The 20,362-nt window shown below is 62.8% G+C and overlaps 1 protein-coding gene across 1 annotated transcript; it reads left to right on the plus strand.

Moving 5' to 3' along the window:
* The first annotated feature begins 1,174 nt into the window (after positions 1-1,174).
* Positions 1,175-19,736, plus strand: LMTK3 (lemur tyrosine kinase 3). Its single transcript, XM_077131265.1, is given in 17 exon segments — positions 1,175-1,250; positions 2,077-2,210; positions 2,421-2,571; positions 3,013-3,089; positions 3,549-3,667; positions 6,532-6,619; positions 6,919-7,067; positions 7,406-7,490; positions 7,558-7,679; positions 7,777-7,926; positions 8,692-9,709; positions 9,711-9,797; positions 9,799-11,200; positions 13,805-14,220; positions 15,469-15,604; positions 15,762-15,899; positions 18,409-19,736. Coding segments are annotated over 17 exon segments (4,365 nt in total). The 3' UTR covers positions 18,426-19,736.
* Positions 19,737-20,362: the final 626 nt, after the last annotated feature.

A 20,362-nucleotide genomic window follows, 5' to 3' on the forward strand; every position in this document is an offset into this window, starting at 1 on the left:
GTACATCGTGTGTGTGTCTTTGTATATTAATATGCGATATACATTTGTGTGTCTGTGCGATGTCTTCATGTGTTTTTGTACATCATTTGTATAGCTGTTTATCTCTGCATGTTTTGTATGTGTATCGTGTATAGGTTGTGTGTGTCTGTGTGTGCCTGTGTGTTTCTAGTGCGTCTGTGAGAGTGATGTGTGTGCCTGTCGGTGTACATGTTGTGTGTCTGTATATCCACCCCTGTGATATGTCTGTGTGTTTTGCGTGTGTCTAGTGGTGTTCTTTGTTGTGTGTTTGTCTGTGGGCTGCCTGTGTGTGTCCCGCCCGCTTGCCTGAGCTAGTCGCCGTGGATCTCTTGTCTGTGGGTCTGTCTTTACCTTTGTCTGTGGCTGTGTGGGTCTTTGTGATGCTTTGACGTCCCTGCGTGGCCCGGTGCATCTGCTCCGGGGGCTGGCCTGCCTGAACGTCCCGAGTGTGGCTCGTCCCTGCGTCTTTGTGTGTGACGTGTACGTGTCCCCGTCTGCCGACGCTGTCCACCTTTGTATGTGATGTGCTTGTCTAGGAGGGTCCCTGCGACATGTGGCAGCTGTGTGTGGGCTGCATATGCCTGTCTGACATCTGCATCCTGGTGCGTGGCACACGTGTCCACACCAGTGGCATGTCACAGCGATGTCTGGGCCAGGCGCTGTGGGCCCTGCACACCCCCCCCACCAGGGGTCTACTAGTCCCTGTCTGTCCTTCCCCCTCCCTCTCCTCCCCTCCCTCCTGGCAGCCAATGCTACCCGGGAGCCAGTTGCCATGACGACGCTCCATCCTCCCTCCTCCCACCCTCCCTCTGACAGGCTCTCTGCTCCCCCAATCCCGGCTGCCCTCGGGGGCGGGGCCCTCATTCTCTCCCCCCCCATCCTACCTTCTCCCCCCCCCCACCCCAGCAACCCCGGCTCCCCAGCTCCTCTCCTCTGTCCGCTTCTCCGTCTCTTCATCTGTCTGTCCCTTCTGAGAGGGGGAGGGGGGTACCTGAGCCAGTAAGCAGCCCCTCCCTCCCCCTGTCCTGCATCTCCTGCCCCTCTCCTGGGCCGGGGGGAGGCCAGGGTTGTGCGGGTCCCCATGGCTGGGGGCTGAGGGCCCGCCCCCCCCCTCCCCAGCCGCCACCACCTTCACCTCCCTCCCATTCGCGACAAGATGCCCGCCTCTGGCGCCCTCATCCTCCTGGCGGCCGTCTCCGGCTCCGGCTGCCTGGCGTCCCCGGCCCACCCCGGTGAGTCTGTCCAGCCATCCGTCTGTCCCACAGGCCCCTCTACCTCCCACCCTGGCCTCGCTGCCTGCCTTGGGTCTGTCTGCGGGACTCAGGCTCATCACCTGTTTGTGCGTCTTCCCACAGCCGAGTGGGGCCTGGAGGATGGGCTTCTGTCAGCAGGGCCTGTGGGAGGGAGGCTGGGGGGCGGGCGGGAGGGGTCCGTGCGGGCAACATGTGTGTGCATATGCACGCGTGCGTGCAAGTGTGTGCAGGGGCGGGAAGGCCAGGGCCTCGAGGAGGATGGGGGCAGAGGGGAGCGATACTATTTCTAGGGGAGGCAGCCCAGGAGGCTGGCTCCGGCCTGGGTGGGGGGGCCCAGGGCTGGCTGCTGCCTTCTCCGGGGCTTGGGCTGGGGACCAGGGACAGTGTGTGACTCAAGCGTCTCTCAAGGAAAAGCCTGCAGTTGGGGGCTCACCCTCTTTCCTAAAGTGGGGGTGATGAGATTATTTGTGGGAGTGTGCCTTATGTACTGAGCCCCTGGGGCCCCACTATTGCTCTCCCTCCGTCAGACCTCACTGAAATTCGCCCATACTCGGGGGGAAGGACATGTGTCCCAGCTTGGGGTGAGGGAAGGAGGGACCGCACCCCCCGACCCAACCAACCACCTGGGAAGGCCCTAAACTACAACTCCCATGAGGCCTTGGGCCATCCGGCTCCTCGGCCAAGGGGCTCCTGGTTGCGGGGCATCATGGGAGTTGTAGTCCGTAGCCGGCCCGGGATGGAAAGGGGAAGGAGTCCGCAGTCAGGGGCCGGGCGTCGGGACCCCAACCCAGCGCTGTGCCCGCAGGTGGATCCGCTCTGGGCCAGGCCCCTTTGGCTCCCCCCTACGCCGTGGTCCTCATTTCCTGCTCCGGCCTGCTGGCCTTCATCTTCCTCCTCCTCACCTGTCTGTGTTGCAAACGAGGCGATGTGGGCTTTAAGGTAAAGGTGGCTGCGGGGACTCGGGGTGGGAAGGAAGACCCCAGCAAGGACCTCTCCCCCAGCCCACGCCGGCTGTGCGGAGGAGGGTGGGCGGCCCCCAGAGTTGGGGGCGTCCTGGGGACATCGCGGCAGCATCCCGAGCCCTGGGGCAGAGCTTGGGCCGGGACTGCGGGACGCTCAGGGGAGGCTGACGGCGGGTCTCGGCCCCAGGAGTTCGAGAACCCTGAAGGGGAGGACTGCTCTGGGGAGTACACCCCCCCAGCCGAGGAGACCTCCTCCTCGCAGTCGCTGCCTGATGTCTACATTCTCCCGCTGGCTGAGGTCTCCCTGCCGATGCCTGCTCCGCAGCCTTCCCACTCAGGTGTGCCCCACATGGAGGAGGCAGAGGTGGGGGGGACCCTAGGATCTCGGGGGTGGGAAGCAGCCTATAGGAAAGCCCGGTATCGTCCTGGGGATGCCACGGTTAATCCAAAACCAGATACCGGGGATCGCATGGGGCACGAAGGCAATGGTGAGATTGGCCTGGAGCGCAGTCTCGGAGACAGCCAATGGGAGCCTGAAATCGCGTCATGGGATCTCGGGTGGTCAAAGGGAGGAGCAGATTGGCTGTTGGGATCTTGTGGCCAGCCAATGAGGAGGCTGAGGTCCCGGGATGTTTGCAGCCAATGAGAAGAGACTGGCACTGGCTTTGACCCCAGTCTCCACTGCACTGTGGGTGGGATGGGGTGTGTGGATGGCATTTGGGAGGGGAGAGAAGTTTAGGGGCTTCTTCTTCTCACTCACCCCCCACCCCCACCCCCAGACATGACCACGCCTCTGGGCCTTAGCCGCCAGCACCTCAGCTACCTACAGGAGATTGGGAGTGGCTGGTTTGGGAAGGTGAGTGAGGCCCGGGTGGGGGGCTGTGATCCTGTTTTGTGTCCATCCCTCCCTGTTCCCACCACTTCTCATCTGCCCCTCGCTTCCCCCCCCCGCCCCCCTCATCCCACCCATTCCCCTCACCTGTGTCCTCTTCTGTCTCACCCGCTCCCACCTACCCATCCCCCCTACATCTGTCGGTCAGCGTCTCCCTCCTCACTCCATTGACCACTCTGCCTGGCCACCCGGCTCTCCACGCGTCCATCTGTCCATCCTTCCATTCGTCCCTGCGTCCACCGGACTCTGGGCCCGTGAGTCTCTCTCCCCACATCTGGTGGGGGATGACGGCTGGGGTGGTGATGAATTGGGGGAGGCTGGAAAGGAGGGGGACCTTAGGAAACGTGCTGTTGGGTGGAGCTGGTTCCAAAAGATGGGGCTGGGGAAAGGGCTCGGGGTGACTCCTGGGTCCCCCCCGACCAGGTGATTCTGGGGGAGATTTTCTCTGACTACACCCCAGCCCAGGTGGTGGTGAAGGAGCTCCGAGCCAGTGCGGGGCCCTTGGAGCAGCGCAAGTTTGTCTCAGAGGCACAACCATACAGGTACTGGGGACTTCTCAGTGAATGTGGCCTCACAAGGTGGTATCTGGGAGTAGAAGGAACATAGTTTGGGGTCAAGTTTGGGTTCAAATCCTGGCTCCCCCTCTTCTTGGCTGTGTGACTCTAGTAAGAGAATTTTTCTCTCTGAGCCTCTGGTTCGTCCTTGGACAGAGCAAGTGAGAGGCAGCAGGATGGGAGCATGTGGGTGGGGCCAGGGAGGGCATGGAACCAAGTCAGTGGCTTTCCTCTTTCTACCCTGAACCTCAGTATCTTCTTCAGGAAAGTGAGTCCACGAATCCCAGGTGTCTTTGAGTACAGGGTGACTGAAAGGAGATACACTGTGTATTAAGGGCTGGGTACTTGATGGGCCTCCCTTCCTTAGGCCCCTGCTTGTCGGTGAGAAAGGATAGAAACAAAATATCAATCCAGGGCCCTGAGCTGGCTAAAGGCCTCCAAGGAGCTTTGTCCTCTGCCCTTTACTCCCTAACTGCTGGAATGTGAAGTCTGGGAAGGCAGGACTCTCTCTTCCCTGGCTTGGTCTCCCCTCTACTCCAAGGGTTCCTGGGATAGGATTAGATATTTTCTGGATAAATGCCTTCTGAGGCAGTGAGTTCCCTGTCATGGAAATGATGTGTCCTCAGAGACCCCTTATCAGAACAGTTGTAAAAGCGGAGTTTACCCTGAGAACCACTGATATCAAACTTTGGGCACTCCCTTGCTCCACAGTCTTCCATGGCTCCCTATTACCTGCAAGACAAAGTCTGACTCCTCTTTACAGCCCACAGGCCCTGCATAGTCTGGCCCTGTTAACCAGGGCCTTCCCCTCCTGCCGCTTTCTCCCTCACTCCAGCCTGGGCTCCTCACTGACCTTCCCTCAGGTTTTGTCCTTGCTATTCCTTCTGCTAGAATATCATCCCTGCTGCCCCACCCCCAGTTTTGAGTTGCAGGCTCCTTCCCCTTGTCAGATCTCAGCTCAGAGAGGCCTGTCCCGCTCCCCTATCTGAGGAGGACCCTGGGACACTCCTAACATGTCACCTTGTGTGTTTTCTTCTTCATATGTATCTCAGTTTGTCATTATTTTATCTGTTTACTTGCTTATTGCGTGCCTCTCCCTAGGCCTGGGCTGGGAGCCACTAGCTACATATGGTTATGCAAATTTCAGTTAAATCAAATGAAATCAAATGAAAAATTCATTTTCTCCATCGCACACACCACATTCCAAGTGCTTGACAGCCATATGTGGCCAGTGGCAGAACTGGGACTCTTCCACCTTCACGGAAAGTCCCATGGGGCAGCACAAGTCTAGTCCTGCAGCTCAGGATCCATCTCGTCACCCAGACAGACTCGCCGGGTGAGCCACAGACCTCAGATCAAATCCCAGTGCTGCCACCATCATGGCTGTGTTACCCTGGGCAAATTGCTTCACCTCTCTGAGCCTCCATTTCCTCCTGGATCAAACGGCGACCACTGTCCTGCCTCGCTGGGTAGTGGGGAGGATTTGATAATAGAAGGGGCCATTCTTGGCCCAGATTGGTGAGAAGGAGTCTATGTCTGCCGTCCTATTTAAATCTCCCTCATTGGAAGCACTGGCCACTTTTTGACCCCCAACACGTGCCAGCTGCTTTATGAAGTCCTTGTGCAGGGTTTCCTACCAAGCAGGAATGGGAGGCATTCTTCTCCCCAGGTGGGACAGGTCACAGAGGCCCCCGCCAGGCCCCGAGATGACACCCCTACTCCTGGAGAGCTCTGGCGGCGAGCATGGAACATTTAAACTCTCCCCACGGACCCGTGTCACCGTGAAGCTCACAGATCAGGGGCACGTCCGTCGTCCTGCCCATTTTGATTGCATGCCAGGGACAAGGCCATGGACAAAATGCTCCCAGTTCTCACTAGTGGAGCTTACAGACCAGTGAAAGAGAAATAAATCAATGAAGAAATATATAAAAAAGAAAATATCAGAGGATAGTTGCCATGTCATGTGAAAGTGACAGTGGGGTTGGGTCGCTTTAGGTGGGGTCATCAGGGAAGATGGGTTGACTGGGATAAGTCGAGTGAAGTGTCGGGAACAGTGTTCCAGGCAGAGGGAACAGCAGGGGCCAAGGTTGTGAGGCAGCAGTAAGCTTTAGAAGCGAGCAGCCCTGGAAGCGCAGCTATACTGCAATCATAAAATAAAATGCTAAAATACGACAACAGCCCTAGCTCGGGTCCGCTGGGTTCTGAGTGGCCGGGTCTTCTCTGGTCTCATTCAATTCATCTTTACAACCCCATCAGGGAGTTACCATTCTGGGTCCCAGTTTACAGAGGAGGGAAACCGAGGCAGGGAGCGGTGAAGTGCCGGATCTGAGGTCACATTCCTGGGAAGGGTGGAGTCGGGATTTGAACCCCCCAGAGCCTGGCTCGTGCTCACAGCGGGGGCAGAACAGAGGGGCGCCCCTGCCACACAATGCAAGGCGGCAGCAAAAGCTCCTTGGAAGGTGATGTCAAAGCTGAGGCCTGAGGAACAAGGAGGGACCAAAGGCCAAGGACATGGGGCTCTCCCCTGGGGGCGCTGGAGAGCCGCGGGATGGACGAGGTGGCCCAGCCTGAGCCAGGGCTGCTGGATGAAAAGAATGAAGAGTCAGGGGACAGGAAGGAAAGCTGGGGGCAGGGGCAGGGGCAGGGTGACAGGGTGAGGAAGGAGGGGTAGGAGGTGCCCAGGATGGGCAGGTACTCCAGAGATGGGAACCTGGGGAAGGAGGGGTGAGGAGGTGAGGATGCTGAAACCCAAAGACACTGAAGGGACAGTTGCGTTTTGCTGGGAGGCTGTCGGGGCTGGGGTGGGATGGAAAGGCACTGCTTCCCTGACTCAGCCACCTCCCCATCCCCAGAAGCCTGCAGCACCCCAATGTCCTCCAGTGCCTGGGCCTCTGTGTGGAGACACTGCCCTTTCTGCTCATTATGGAATTCTGTCAACTGGTGAGGGTCTGGGGCAGGGTGGGGTGGGGGCGTGTAAGGGGGTTCAGGGAGGTATAGTGGGGAGCTGGATGGGGCAGGAGCTGGGGGCAAGCCTAAGGTCCTAGGTGTCTTTGAAGGGACAACTGGGTGTGGCATCTGCTAACATTTATTGAGCACTTACTGTATACCAGCACTCACGTCAGGGGTGGGTTGTTCATAGGCTGAGGGGCTGGCTGTCCACCCTCGTCTGGCATTGGCTGGACTCATGGGTGCCTTGCAGGGGCTGGTGGGTGCTGACCCCTCCCTGGCCTCCCTTGCAGGGGGACCTGAAGCGGTACCTCCGGGCCCAGAGGCCACCCGAGGGCATGTCCCCTGAGCTGCCCCCACGAGACCTGCGGACACTGCAGAGGATGGGGCTGGAGATTGCCCGCGGGCTGGCCCACTTGCACGCCCACAACTACGTGCACAGGTGGGCGGACAGGGAGGAGCCACCGAGGAGTCACGGGGGAGGGGCTGGAGGAGGGGAGGAGCCAGGAGTGGAAAACCCCGGAGGAGGCGGTGAAGGGAAAGGAACCTGGGGAGGGTGGGGGGCGGGGCGGGGGCAGGGGGAGGAAGAGGAGCCAGAGGAGGGGATGTGACAGGGAGGGGGGAGCTGGGGCAGGTGGAGAAATGCAGGGGGTGGGGCTGGATGAGGTGGAGGGAGGAGTCCGAGGAGAGTGGCCGCGGGGCGGGGTGGGGGGGATCGGCGGCCCCTCACTCCCCACCCTGCTGTCTCCCCCCACCCCCACCCCGCCCCGGCGCCCCCAGCGACCTGGCCCTGCGCAACTGCCTGCTGACGTCCGACCTCACGGTGCGCATCGGCGACTACGGGCTGGCCCACAGCAACTACAAGGTGGGGTGCCCTCCGCGGGGCCGGGGGCGGGGGGGGGCCGACGCCGCCTGACGCGCCCGCCCCCCAGGAGGACTACTACCTGACCCCCGAGCGCCTGTGGATCCCGCTGCGCTGGGCGGCGCCCGAGCTGCTCGGGGAGCTGCACGGCACGTTCGTGGTGGTGGACCAGAGCCGCGAGAGCAACATCTGGTGGGCACCCCGCTGCGCCACGGGACCCCCGGCGGGGGAGGGGCGCGGGGGCCGACGGCTGCGCTCTGACCCTTCTCTGCCCTTCCGCTGCCCGCAGGTCCCTGGGGGTGACCCTGTGGGAGCTCTTTGAGTTTGGGGCCCAGCCTTACCGCCACCTGTCCGACGAGGAGGTGCTCGCCTTCGTGGTCCGCCAGCAGCACGTGAAGCTGGCCCGGCCCCGGCTCAAGCTGCCCTACGGGGACTACTGGTGAGGCCCCGGGGTCCTCTCTCTGGGTCTCTGTCCCCCTCTCTGGGTCTCTGCCTCCTCTCTCTGGGTGTCCCTCACCCTGCCCCTGTGTCTCTGCCCCCCTGTCCCTGGGCCTCTGTCCCCCTGTCCCTGGGCCTCTGTCCCCCTGTCCCTGGGCCTCTGTCCCCCTGTCCCTGGGCCTCTGTCCCCCTGTCCCTGGGAGTCCATCCCCCGTCCCTGGGTCTCCGCCTCTCTATCCCTAGGTGTTCTTCCTCCTGCCCCTGGGTCTCCGCCCCCTGTCCTTGGGTGTCCGCCCCCCTGTTCCTGGGTCTCTGTCCCCCTCTCTGGGTCTCTGCCTCCTCTCTCTGAGTGTTCCTCACCCTGCCCCTGGGTCTCTGTCCCCCTGTCCCTGGGTGTCCGCCCCCCTGACCCTGGGTGTCCGACCCCTGTTCCTGGGTCACCCTCCCCCTGCCCCTGGGTCTCTGTCCCCCTGTCCCTGGGCCTCTGTCCCCTGTCCCTGGGAGTCCATCCCCCGTCCCTGGGTCTCCGCCCCTCTGTCCCTAGGTGTCCTCCTGCCCCTGGGTCTCCGACCCCTGTCCCTGGGTGTCCGCCCCCCTGTCCCTGGGTGTCCGCCCCCCTGTTCCTGGGTCACCCTCCCCCTGCCCCTGGGTCTCTGTCCCCCTGTCCCTGGGCCTCTGTCCCCCTGTCCCTGGGTGTCCATCCCCCTCTCTCTGGCCCCCTCTCCGGGTCTCTGGCCCCTCACCTTTGCCTCCCGCTCCCCCTCAGGTACGACATCCTGCAGTCGTGCTGGCGGCCGCCCGCACAGCGGCCCTCGGCCTCTGACCTCCAGCTGCAGCTCACCTACCTGCTCTCCGAGCGGCCCCCGCGGCCCCCGCCGCCGCCGCCCCCACCCCGCGATGGCCCCTTCCCCTGGCCCTGGCCCGCGGCGCACCCCACGCCCCGCCCGGGCACCCTATCCTCGCCCTTCCCGCTCCTGGACGGCTTCCCGGGGGCCGACCCCGACGACGTGCTCACGGTGACTGAGAGCAGCCGCGGCCTCAACCTCGAGTGCCTGTGGGAGAAGGCGCGGCGGGGTGCGGGCCGCGGCGGGGGGGCGCCCCCCTGGCAGCCGGCCTCGGCGCCCCCGGCCCCCCACGCCAACCCCTCCAACCCCTTCTACGAGGCGCTGTCCACGCCCAGCGTGCTGCCCGTCATCAGCGCCCGCAGCCCCTCGGTGGGCAGCGAGTACTACATCCGCCTGGAGGAGCACGGCTCCCCGCCCGAGCCCCTCTTCCCCAACGACTGGGACCCCCTGGAGCCGGGGGTGGCCCCCTCCCAGCCCCCGCAGGCCCCCTCCGAGGTCCCCCAGCTGGTGTCCGAGACCTGGGCCTCCCCCCTGTTCCCCGCGCCCCGGCCCTTCCCGACCCAGGCCTCGGCCTCAGGCAGCTTCCTCCTGAGCGGCTGGGACCCCGAGGGCCGGGGCGCCGGGGAGACCCTGGCTGGAGACCCCGCCGAGGTGTTGGGGGAGCGGGGGGCCGCCCCGTGGGCTGAGGAGGAAGAGGAGGAAGAGGAGGGTAGCTCCCCGGGGGAGGACAGCAGCAGCCTTGGCGGGGGACCCAGCCGCCGGGGCCCCCTGCCCTGCCCCCTGTGCAGCCGGGAGGGCCCCTGCTCCTGCCTGCCCCTGGAGCGGGGGGACGCCGTGGCCGGCTGGGGGGGCCACCCCGCCCTGGGCTGCGCCCACCCCCCCGAGGACGACTCGTCCCTGCGGGCGGAGCGGGGCTCCCTAGCCGACCTGCCCATGGCCCCCCCCCACCTCGGCCCCCCCCGAGTTCCTGGACCCCCTCATGGGGGCGGCGGCGCCCCAGTACCCCGGGCGGGGGCCACCCCCCGCTCCCCCCCCCCCCGCCGCCACCGCCCCGGGCCCCCACGGACCCGGCCGCGTCCCCCGACCCCCCCTCGGCCGTGGCCAGTCCCGGCTCGGGCCTGTCGTCTCCGGGCCCCAAGCCGGGGGACAGCGGCTACGAGACCGAGACCCCTTTTTCCCCCGAGGGAGCCTTCCCAGGCGGGGGGGCGGCCGAGGAGGAGGAAGGGGTCCCTCGGCCGCGGGCTCCCCCCGAGCCACCCGACCCCGGAGCGCCCCGGCCACCCCCAGACCCGGGTCCCCTCCCGCTCTCGGGGGCCCGGGAGACGTCAACCTTCGTGGTTCAAGTGAGCACCGAGCAGCTGCTGGTGTCCCTGCGGGAGGATGCGACAAGGAACCTCCTGGGGGAGAGGGGGGCCACCCCCCAGGAGGCGGGGCCCCTGAAGACGGGGAGGAGCCCCGGGAGCAGGGAGAAAGCCCCGGGCCCGAACAGGGAGCCGGCAGCCCCGGGCAGCAGCAAGGGAGCCCCAAGCCCGAACCAGGACCCGAGCCTGCCCGTGAACGGGGTGACAGTGTTGGAGAACGGGGGCCAGAGAGCCCCAGGCGCCGAGGAGACGGTGGCGGAGAATGGGGGCCTGGGGTCCCCAGAGAGAGAAGAGAAAGTGCTGGAGAATGGGGAGCTGACACCCCCAAGGAGGGAGGCGAAAGTGCTGGAGAATGGGGCACCGAGGTCCCCAGAGGCCGTGGGGAAAGTGCTGGTGAATGGGGGGCTGACACCCCCAAAGAGCGAGGAGGCGTCAGAGAATGGGGGCCCGAGACACCCCAGGAACGCAGAGAGGCCGCCAGAGACTGGGCCTTGGAGAGCCCCAGGGCCCTGGGAGAAGATGCCCGAGAGTGGGGGTCCAGCCCCAGAGACCTCGCCGGCGAGGGGGCCCGAGCCCGTGGCACCGGCCTCGCCCCCGAGCGGCGGGGAGACAGCCCCTGGCCCCTTTGGCCCAGCCCCCAGGAGCGGGGCACTGGAACCCGGGACCGAGAGGAGAGCCCCCGAGACTGGGGGGGCGCAGAGAGCCCCCGGGGCTGGGAGGCTGGACCCCGGGAGTGGGGGCCGAGCCCCAGTGGGCCTGGGGATGGCCCCCGCCGGCGGCCCCGCAAACGGCGTGGACGCAAGGGCCGGATGGGCAGACAGCACGAGGCCGCCGCCGCCGCTGCCGCCGCCGCTGGAGACACAGCCGAGGAGGCCGGAGCCAGCGCCCCTGAGAGCCAGGCCGGAGGTGGCCCCCGAGGGAGACCCCGGGGTCCCCGACAGCAAGGCCGCCGGAGACACGGCACCCAGCGGAGACGGGGACCCCCCCAAGCCCGAGAGGAAGGGCCCCGAGATGCCACGACTGTTCTTGGACTTGGGACCTCCTCAGGGGAACAGCGAGCAGATCAAAGGTGAGCAGGCGGCAGGGACACGCGGCGGGGGCGAGGCCCAGCTCCCTTAGAGGTGGTGTCCAGGGGAGACTCTCCCAGGAAGCAGAGACCGCAGGTCAGGCTGGGTTCAAATCCTGGCTCTGCCCCTCCTTTAGCGCTGTGACCTTGGGCAAATGACTTGACTTCTCTGTGCCTCGGTTTTCCCATCTGCCAAAAATGGGTGGCAATGATAGGGTTGCCGTGAGGGGGAACTGAGTTTGTACTAATACGGGCTTGTATTACTGCAATGCACTGATACCAGGGGTTGCAAACTCGAGGTGCCCACGGGCCAGACTACACAGGGGCGAGTGAAGTGGCTGGAGAGGGGCAGGTTGGAGTTGGGGAGGAAATGCCTTCTCTAGCTAGAGGGGGCAGCCGCTTCAGCTCCATTCAGGAAAGGCCATTCATCGTGGCCAGAGCTCCCACTTCTCAGGAAGCCAGAATTCTGGGTTTTTAGTGGTTGCAGCCAATTCAAAAGAAGCTGGTGCGTGCGTGCCAGGGGGTCAGGGCCCCCAGACGGCAGATGTATGATCTTCGCTCTGAACTTCCCAACAAGCTCAGGCATCCTGAGCCAGTGGTCTGACCCCGTCCTACCCCTGCTCCCCAGGGGTGGAAATGCCCTTTTTGAAAAGTGAATTTTGGGGACAACACCAGAGGTGTTTTGTAACGGGGAGGGTATGATTTAAAAGAAGGGAATTGGAAAGTACAGATAAAGGGCTCTTTTTTAGATATGGACATAGGGGCTCTGATTTCACCAAAATTGACATGAGGCCTGATTTCCTTAAATACTGACCTGAAAGTGACAAAGGCTTCAATGAGCAGGAGGGCGGGGGACAGGGGGCAGGCGAGTCAGCAGCAGGGGCAGCTCCCATGGGTCGAACACCCACTGTGTGCCAGGGCCTGGCCAAGGTTTTAAATTGGAAACCTCAGAGCTGACTGGAGGAAAGGGTTATCACCTCCATTTACCAAAAAAGCCTGCAGCTCAGCTCAGGGGGCAAGAGCCGGACTTCGAACCCTACCTCCTCCCCGGGGTTGTCACAGGCAGTCAGTCTGTCAGGAAAGACCCCAGGGAGCATAAAAATGTTGAAGGATAAGCAGCGAAGATGCCTTAGAGGATCTGAGTGGGGTTAGGATTGGCAGCTGAGAAGAGATTGGGAAGGGCCTGCCTTTCCACATACTCCCCCCCTTCCCCACTCTCCCATAAACTCCTACACATCCTTCAAGACTCCACCCAAATTTCCCCTTTCTGGGAAGCCTTGCTGGTATCTAAAGGCTGTCACCAGTCCTTTCGTCTTGCTTCAGGGCACTTACAGCCCCTGATAGCTCCCTCTATATAACCCCTGAGAAAGATGGTTAGGGAAGGTCTCAGTGAAGAGGGGACTTTTGAACAGACATAAAAGAAGGGAGGGAGCAAGCCAGGTGGACAGCTGGGGGTATTTCAGGTATAGAGGGCACTGAGAAGGGTACTAGCTTGGTATGCTCAGGGAATAGCAAAAGGCCAGTGAAGCCAGAGCAGAATCATCAGAGAGTGACCTGGTTGCCATCCGTCTTTCTCCCTGCCTCACCCCTGACCCTCCTCTCGTCCCCACCATCGCCCCCCACAGGGCCTGGCAAACAGTTCCCTTATGTCCCAATGGAGAGATGAGTGGCCCTTGTCCATTTACCAGTGAGGAAACCGAGGCTCAGAGAGGTGGATCTGCTTGCCCAGGGACACACAGCGAGCAAGCAGGGTAGGCTGGGGACTCAACACCATTTTTCCTCTCCCAAGGACCAGAAGTCCTTCCCTCCTTCAAGCTGAGATCTGGGACTCTTGGGGCAGGGCAGGGGCCTGCAGATGGTTTAGATACCCCAACTTTGTCTGGAGGACAGAGGCAAGAAGGGGAAGTACCTTGGCCATGCACATTGCAGGGAATGTGAGTTCAGTAATCCCACAGACACTACTGAGTGGGTCTCTGTGCTCTGGCTGAGCTCTGGGCTGTGAGGAAACAAGCATTAATCGCATCCTCACAGCACTGTAGTTCCACACAGAAAGAATCTGCCCGGAAGGAGAGGTGCTCTGTGCTGTGGGGTGCAGAGCAGGGCCCAGCCTGGCCTCCTGGGTAATCTCTGAAGGCCCCGAAGGCCCAGGGCTGCAGGATGGGCAGGCCTTGAGTTAGAAAAGGAGTTCCAGGCAGAGGGCAACAGTACATACAAAGGTACAGAGGTGGGAGAAAAGGAAAGGGGCCCATGTGACTGGATGGAGGCCAAGCCCGAATGAGGTGGGGGCGGAGGCAGAAGAGGTCAGCCAAGTCGGGGCAGTAGGGTCTTGGGGGGGGGCGGGGGTGGTGGTGGTGGGGCGCAGAGAGAAGTTGGGGCTTTATGTTGTGGGCCTGAGGAGCCATGGGGAGGCTAAGTCCAGGAGGCGGGATAACTCTCCCATCCTGCGTGATCCTGCGTGGAGACAGGCCCCTAGTGCAGCCCTTCGGTTCACAGGGAGAAACTGAGGCTCGGATTGTGCGGGCCCTTACCTGGGGGCACAGAGCTGGGCAGGAGGGCCTGCCTCGGTTTCCCCGGCGGCAGGGGCTCACCGGGTCTCTCCCCTCACAGCCAAGCTCTCGCGGCTCTCGCTGGCGCTGCCGCCGCTCACGCTCACGCCGTTCCCGGGGCCGGGCCCACGGCGGCCCCCGTGGGAGGGCGCGGACGCCGGGGCGGCTGGCGGGGAGGCCGGCGGGGCGGGGGCGCCGGGGCCGGCGGAGGAGGACGGGGAGGACGAGGACGAGGACGAGGAGGAGGAGGACGAGGCGGCGGCGGCGGGCGCGGCGGCGGGGCCGCGGGGCCCCGGGAGGGCGCGGGCAGCCCCGGTGCCCGTCGTGGTGAGCAGCGCCGACGCGGACGCGGCCCGCCCGCTGCGGGGGCTGCTCAAGTCGCCGCGCGGGGCCGACGAGTCCGAGGACAGCGAGCTGGAGAGGAAGCGCAAGATGGTCTCCTTCCACGGGGACGTGACCGTCTACCTCTTCGACCAGGTGCGCGGTGGGGAGCGGCGCGGGCCCCCCGGGCAGGGGGGCGGGGCGGGGCTGGTGGGGGCGGGCCTGGGCGGGGCGGGGTCTGGCGGGTGGGGCGGAGGTGGTGGGGCGGAGGTGGTGGGGCGGGCTTTGAGGACGACTGTTGGAACCGGGCAGGGCCTGGAGGGTGGGGGCGGAGCCTGGTTAGAATATATGGAGTGGGGCCGGGCCCGGGGAGTGAACGCGGGTCAGGAAGTAAAGGGGGCTGTAATGGTGTTAGGGAAGGGCTTGGAGAGGCTGAGGAGGAAAAGTCGATGATTTGGGCGGGGCTTGGATGTTGTGGGCGGGGATTAGTACGGTTTGGGGCGGGGCTTGTCGAGCAGGCTTTTAGTGGAGGGAGAAGCTCAGGATGGCGCTGGTTCTTCCGCGTAGAGGCTACAGGTGGGGCTCAGAGATGGGGTAGGGAATATTAAAATATTGGGGGTCGAAGTCAGGGGTGGGTGGAGCTAGTGAACTGAGGCGGGGCTTAGAGAAATGGGATGAAGGTTGTTTAGCTGGGGCCGGGCCTAGAAAGGTGCAGGGATGGAGCTGAGAAAAAGGGAGGGCGGGGTGATGGTCCGAGGTCAGGGGGCGTGGCTAGATGGGCCTGGGGCGGGGCGTCCCGGGCTGGGATCTTGTGAAAACCGGGTCCTGAGCTGCAACGAAGCCCAGAGATGGCGCCTGGGCGGCTGAAACAGGGAATGGGGCTTGGAGGGCTGGGGCGGGGCCATTTGTGGGGGCGGGCCTTGCGGCCCGGGGGCAGGGTCGATTCATCCCAGGATGGAAGGTGTGCAGAATGGGCTAGGGGTTTGGAGGAATTTAGGAGCAGTTAGTTCTGGGGCCTGACCTTGAACGCCCGAGGCTGAGGTCTCGGGGGTGGGCGGAGCTCGTGGGGAAAGGTGGGACTTCCCGGAGGCCGTGGTGGGTGAGGGGCTCCCGCAGAGGCGGCGCTTTTAGGAGCAAGGGGAGAAGTCCCGTATTGGGCTGTTGGGCTGTGGGTGGGGCTTGGGGGCGGGGGCACCTGGGGGTGGAGCTAAGGCTGGCGGGGCGCGAGGCTTCGAAGGCAGAAACGGGGCCCGGTCGCCTCTCCAGAGCGTGCGGGCCAGGGGGTGTGAGTTGGGGCGCCCGGCGCCCCTCAAATGGCGGCAGCTTTTGTTGTTTGTTGGGGGAGGCGCTGCATGAGACCTGACGGTTCGCCCCCCTCTCGTCTCCCCTAATCTGCCGTCTCAGGAGACGCCAACCAACGAGTTGAGCGTCCAGGGCCCCCCCGAGGGGGACACGGACCCATCAACGCCCCCAGCGCCCCCGACGCCTCCCCACCCCGCCACCCCCGGAGATGGGTTTCCCAACAACGACAGCGGCTTTGGTGAGGGGTGGGGGTGGGACGCGGGGGTGGACGCTGGAAAGGAGTGTTGGGGAGGAGGGGCGAGGGCAGCTGCGGGGGAAGGGAGCAGAGTCTGAGTTCGGGAGCTGAAGTTGGGGGGTGGCACCGGCAGGGTCTGACGCGTCCTCTCCCCCACTAGGAGGCAGTTTCGAGTGGGCGGAGGATTTCCCCCTCCTGCCCCCGCCCGGCCCCCCCCTGTGCTTCTCCCGCTTCTCCGTCTCGCCTGCGCTGGAGACCCCGGGGCCCCCCGCCCGGGCCCCCGACGCCCGGCCCGCAGGTACTGGTCTCAGGCCCCCGACTCCTGTCTGGCATTTACCGGGGTCCTGAGCCCACCCGGGTTTGGGGGAGAAACGTTGATCAGAGGCAGACAAGGGGAGTGTGGAAACGGGGTGCTCCTGGGGTCAGGGCGGCGGAATCCGATAGCAGCGGCCTCGCTGCTCAAATGGTAAGAGCAAGGAGGGGTAGGCCCTGCATCCTGCTTGACACGTTCCGACCCGTCTCGTCCCAGCTCTCATCCCGTGGGGTGGATGCTGGTTTCATCCCCATTTCATCAAGGAGAAAACCGAGGGGCCAGCATCCAAACCCAGACTGCCTGGCCTGAGCCCCCGTTATCAGGCTCCTTTCCTGTGGCGTTGCACACACATCAAATCGCATCTCCCCACGGCCCCCCGCATTTTTCTGCCTGCGCCCCGAGCTGAGACCGCTCTCAGAGAGGGGACTGCACCTCCCGGGCTCTCCGGGGCGGAACTGGGGCTGCGCAGCGCGGGGGCCGGGCCCTCTGCTGCCCCCTGCTGCCGCCCCAGGGAACTCCCCGGGACGCAGAGCTTGTGCCGGGAGCTGGGCTGGTGGTGTTTCCAGGGGACATGATTGGAAGATGGAAGGAAATGCAAGGGAAGTTTCACTCCTGTGCCCCCAAATTCTGAGTTCAGCCCTGCCATTTCTTGACTGTGACCTGGGCCAACTCATTTTTATCTCTATGTCTTAGTTTCTTCATCTGTAGAATCAGAGTGATCTCAGGTTTTAATTCATAAGATTGGAGAAGGCACGAAATGGTTTCATCCTCCTTGAGCTTGCAGCACAGGGCCTGGCCATGTAACGGTGTTCTCTGTTAGTTGTCCCTGGGCTTAATTAGATACTTCTTGAGCATCTGCTCTGTCCAGACCCGGGATTGGGGTGGGGGGTGGTGCAAACTCAGGGTTGCTGGGAAAGATGACAAGAGGAAAAGTGTTTGGAGATGCAGGAAGGCTTCCTCAAAAAAGTGTCCTTTAACCAGAGACTGCATTGGTTGTCATTAACTAGGGCAAGGGGTCAGTGTTCTAGCATAGGGAACAGCTTGTGCAAAGGGCCTGAGGCAGGAGAGACGTCAGCCAGTCCAAGGAACAGAAGGGAGGCTAGAGTGGCTGGGGGTTACTTAGAGTGGTGGGTAGGTGCAGGGATCAGGGTGACACTGGGCAGGGGCAGACCATGTAGGGCTTGAGTTCGGGGCTGGGGCTTAGTCCCAGTGGTACGGGGAGCAGGGCAGGGGCAGTTCTGGGTATAGAAATACCCCTCCAGGGCCAAGTGGGGATGGACTGGAGGGGAGAGACTTGGGGGCAGGAGGAGGCTGGGACAAGGGTCCGGGTGGGAAGAGGACAAGGCTTGAGCCTAGCTAGGACCATGGGGATGGGGCACAGGGAGTCAAATGTCACTTCTCCTCTAAGGGCCCTAGCAGGATGGGGCCATATAGCTTCCAGGGTGTGGGGCCACTGGCGAAGTGGTGAGTCACGGGTGAGCAAGCAGGATGACTTCACCTGGTGAGGAAGCCAAGAGAGGAGACAGAGGACCCAGTCATGCGAAACCCCAAATCCCTTCACTCAGTTGATAATTATTCCCACTGCAGTGAGGGGTGGGAAGCTCCTGTGCCTGTGTCCTCTGGATGGTGATGGTAGAGGTTCGGGGGGCGGGTGGTCCCCTTCTCCCACATACCTCTCCTGCTTCTGTCTGCTTAACAAGCATTTAAGTGATGTTGGGTGCTGAGTGACACGGAGATTCCCCACTCCTCTGAGGAGGAGGAGACGAGGGTTATTTTCTCTATCTAAAGAGAGGGAAACTGAGGATTGGCGCCTAGGAGGAAGGCAGTGACTGGACCCAGGCCACCCAGTTAGGAACTGGTGCAGCAGGATGAGATGGGGTGCTGGGGCCCCTTGTGTGCCGCCCTCAGCCAAGGCCTTGCTCCTCTGGGATTTGTGGGGGGGGTGGGGGGTGGGGGGTGGGGGGTGGGGGGTGGGGGGGGTCTTTCCCTGGGGAAGGAGTTGTAGGGCAGCTTGGAGGGAGGCTCGTGGTGGTGGGAATTTTCCTTGGAGGAGAAGGGTGCTTTATGCCAGGCCCCGTACCATACACACAAAAGACAAAAACCCCAATCCCTGCCCTCCCTGAGTTTACGTTCTGGAACAGGAAGCTGGTAGGAAGCTCTTCAGCAAGGATGGAGATTCTTCAATTAATGTGAAGGCAAAGAATCTCAGTGAGATAGAGTGACCGGTGCTCGGCCCAGTGGTGGTAGGAAGGCGGCTCTAGGCAGTGGAAATGGACAGCCAGTGCAAAGGCCCTGGGGCTGGATGGGAGCTGCTCAGGTGCAGCTGGAGCAGAGGGAGGGAAACGGGCAGAGTGGAGAGCTGGGAGGTGAGGGCAGAGGGGACAGGGCAGAGTACGTGCAGGGCCATGCTGGCCACAGTGAGGATCTGGCTTTGGAAGCCATGGGCTGGTCCACCCCGTAAGTCCGTTTCTCTCGCCACTCCCTCTGGCCTCAGGCCCCGTGGAGAACTGACTCCCCGAAGACCAGACCCCCCAGTGCCCTCAGAAGAGGCCATAGAAGAATCCTCTGTGGACGATGGAGCCACTGCCACCACCGCAGACGCCGCCTCCGGGGAGGCCCCTGAGGCTGGGCCTCCCCCCTCCCCCACCATGTGCCAAACGGGAGGCCCTGGCCCCCCGGCCCCCAGCCCCCCGGATGGCTCCCCTGATTCCCCCGAACCCCTTGGTACCAAATGAGGCAGGAAGCCCCTCGCCCCTCCCTGGAGAGCCACCCTTGTTGAAATTGAACTGAACTCTTTCGGGCCTGGAGCCCCTCGGCACAGCGGAGGCCCCTCCTCACCCACTCCTGGCCCCGGACAGGGGCCGTAGGCTTTGGGGACCTGGACCCCCAACTCGCGTCTCCCCTTCCCTGGCCTGGCCCCTGGAGGGGCCTCTGGCTCAAACCTTCGCGTGGCATTTTCACATTATTTAAAAAAGACAAAAACAAACTTTTTGGAGGAAAGCTGGGCCCATGTCTGTTTCCAGTGGGAGGATGCAGGGAGCAGGGCACGACACAGGAAATGACTAACACCCCCTGCCCCCCAAGACATCCTCACTGGACGTGGCGGTTCAGGAGCCGGCGGGACGCCTGGGCTTCTCTGCCCCCCTTAGGCCCAGCTCTCTCTGCTGTTGACATGGCCCGTCTCCATGCACTGGGGAGCCGTCCCAGGGCCCCCATTGGCGGGGAGGGGCGCTCAGAAGTGACCTACGGGCACCCAGGCTACATTATAACCCCCACGCCACACACCTGCCCAGGACGGCGCTACCTGTTTCTGGGTTTCTGTCTCCACGTCCATGGTGACTCTGCCTCGGTTTACCTGTTTCTCTCTGTTGATCACCAACCTCCCCAACCTGGTCTCTTGCCTTCACTCTAACTGCTTTTCTCCGTCCACAATTCTTTCTTTTTATCTACTCGCTCTGGCCCAGTTTTTGTCTCCTCTGCCCTGTCCGTCCTTCTCACCCACCATCTGTCTGTGCCGACCCATCTCTGCATTCCTGTCTTTTATTCCCACTCTCCTTCTCCTTGTCTAGTCCTATTTTTTGTCTGAGTTTTGACCCATCTCCACGTGTTTTCTCCTTCTCTGTGTCTTCCTGGCACCTTCCTGCCTTTTTTGTTTTATCTTTATTGAATTTTTTTTCTTGGTTTCTCCAGGGCTCTGATGGTTTCTACCTCCAGCTCTGTCTTTTTCCCACTGGCTGCAGCTATCTCTGCGTCTCTGACCTCTTGGCCTCGACCTGGGCACCTGGGTCACTTGCACAGCCGAGGGACGTAGTTTGGATGAGGAAAGAGGGAAAGCACAAAGCGTGGGTTCCCAGCTGGGATGCTGGAGACTCCTGTTTAAGGAAAGAAGGTGAGGGCGGCATTAGTGGGTGCAGGGCAAGGGAGTGTGAGAGGATGGGGCTCATGTTGGCAGAACGGGTCCTGTGGGGCTGTTGTCAGGCAAAGGCCCCCGGCGGCGGGCGGGGGGGGGGGGGGGGCGTGCTGCAGGAAGTCAGGCCAGGGTGAGGTGAGGGCCCAAGGGAGGAAGGGGCTGGGAGCTGGAATCCCTAGGGAGATGAATAAGGGGCAAAACTGAAGGACGTTTTTAATGCCTGACATCTTCAGCTTAATTGGGCCTAAACAGGATCTCTGAAACCCTCCCCTCGGCCCCCTGATCCTCCCAGATTCCCTTTGACTATCTCCATTTGGCAGTTGCTCAAGTCAGAATTCTGAAGTGGCTTGTCCTTCACGGGTCCACTTCTCGCTGCCTCTCCGGCCACCCCATCTTGCACCTCCATGACCACAACTGCCTCGTAGCTCACCCCCTGCTTCCACTTCTCACCTCCGAATTAGTCTCACACAGCCAGAGGCACCTCCCTCGTCCTCAGTCCAAACACACCCTGCCACAGCTTCCCACCCTGGGCTGGCTT

The sequence above is a fragment of the Tamandua tetradactyla genome, chromosome 16 (genome assembly GCF_023851605.1).
Source record: "Tamandua tetradactyla isolate mTamTet1 chromosome 16, mTamTet1.pri, whole genome shotgun sequence".
Classification (NCBI taxonomy): domain Eukaryota; kingdom Metazoa; phylum Chordata; class Mammalia; order Pilosa; family Myrmecophagidae; genus Tamandua; species Tamandua tetradactyla.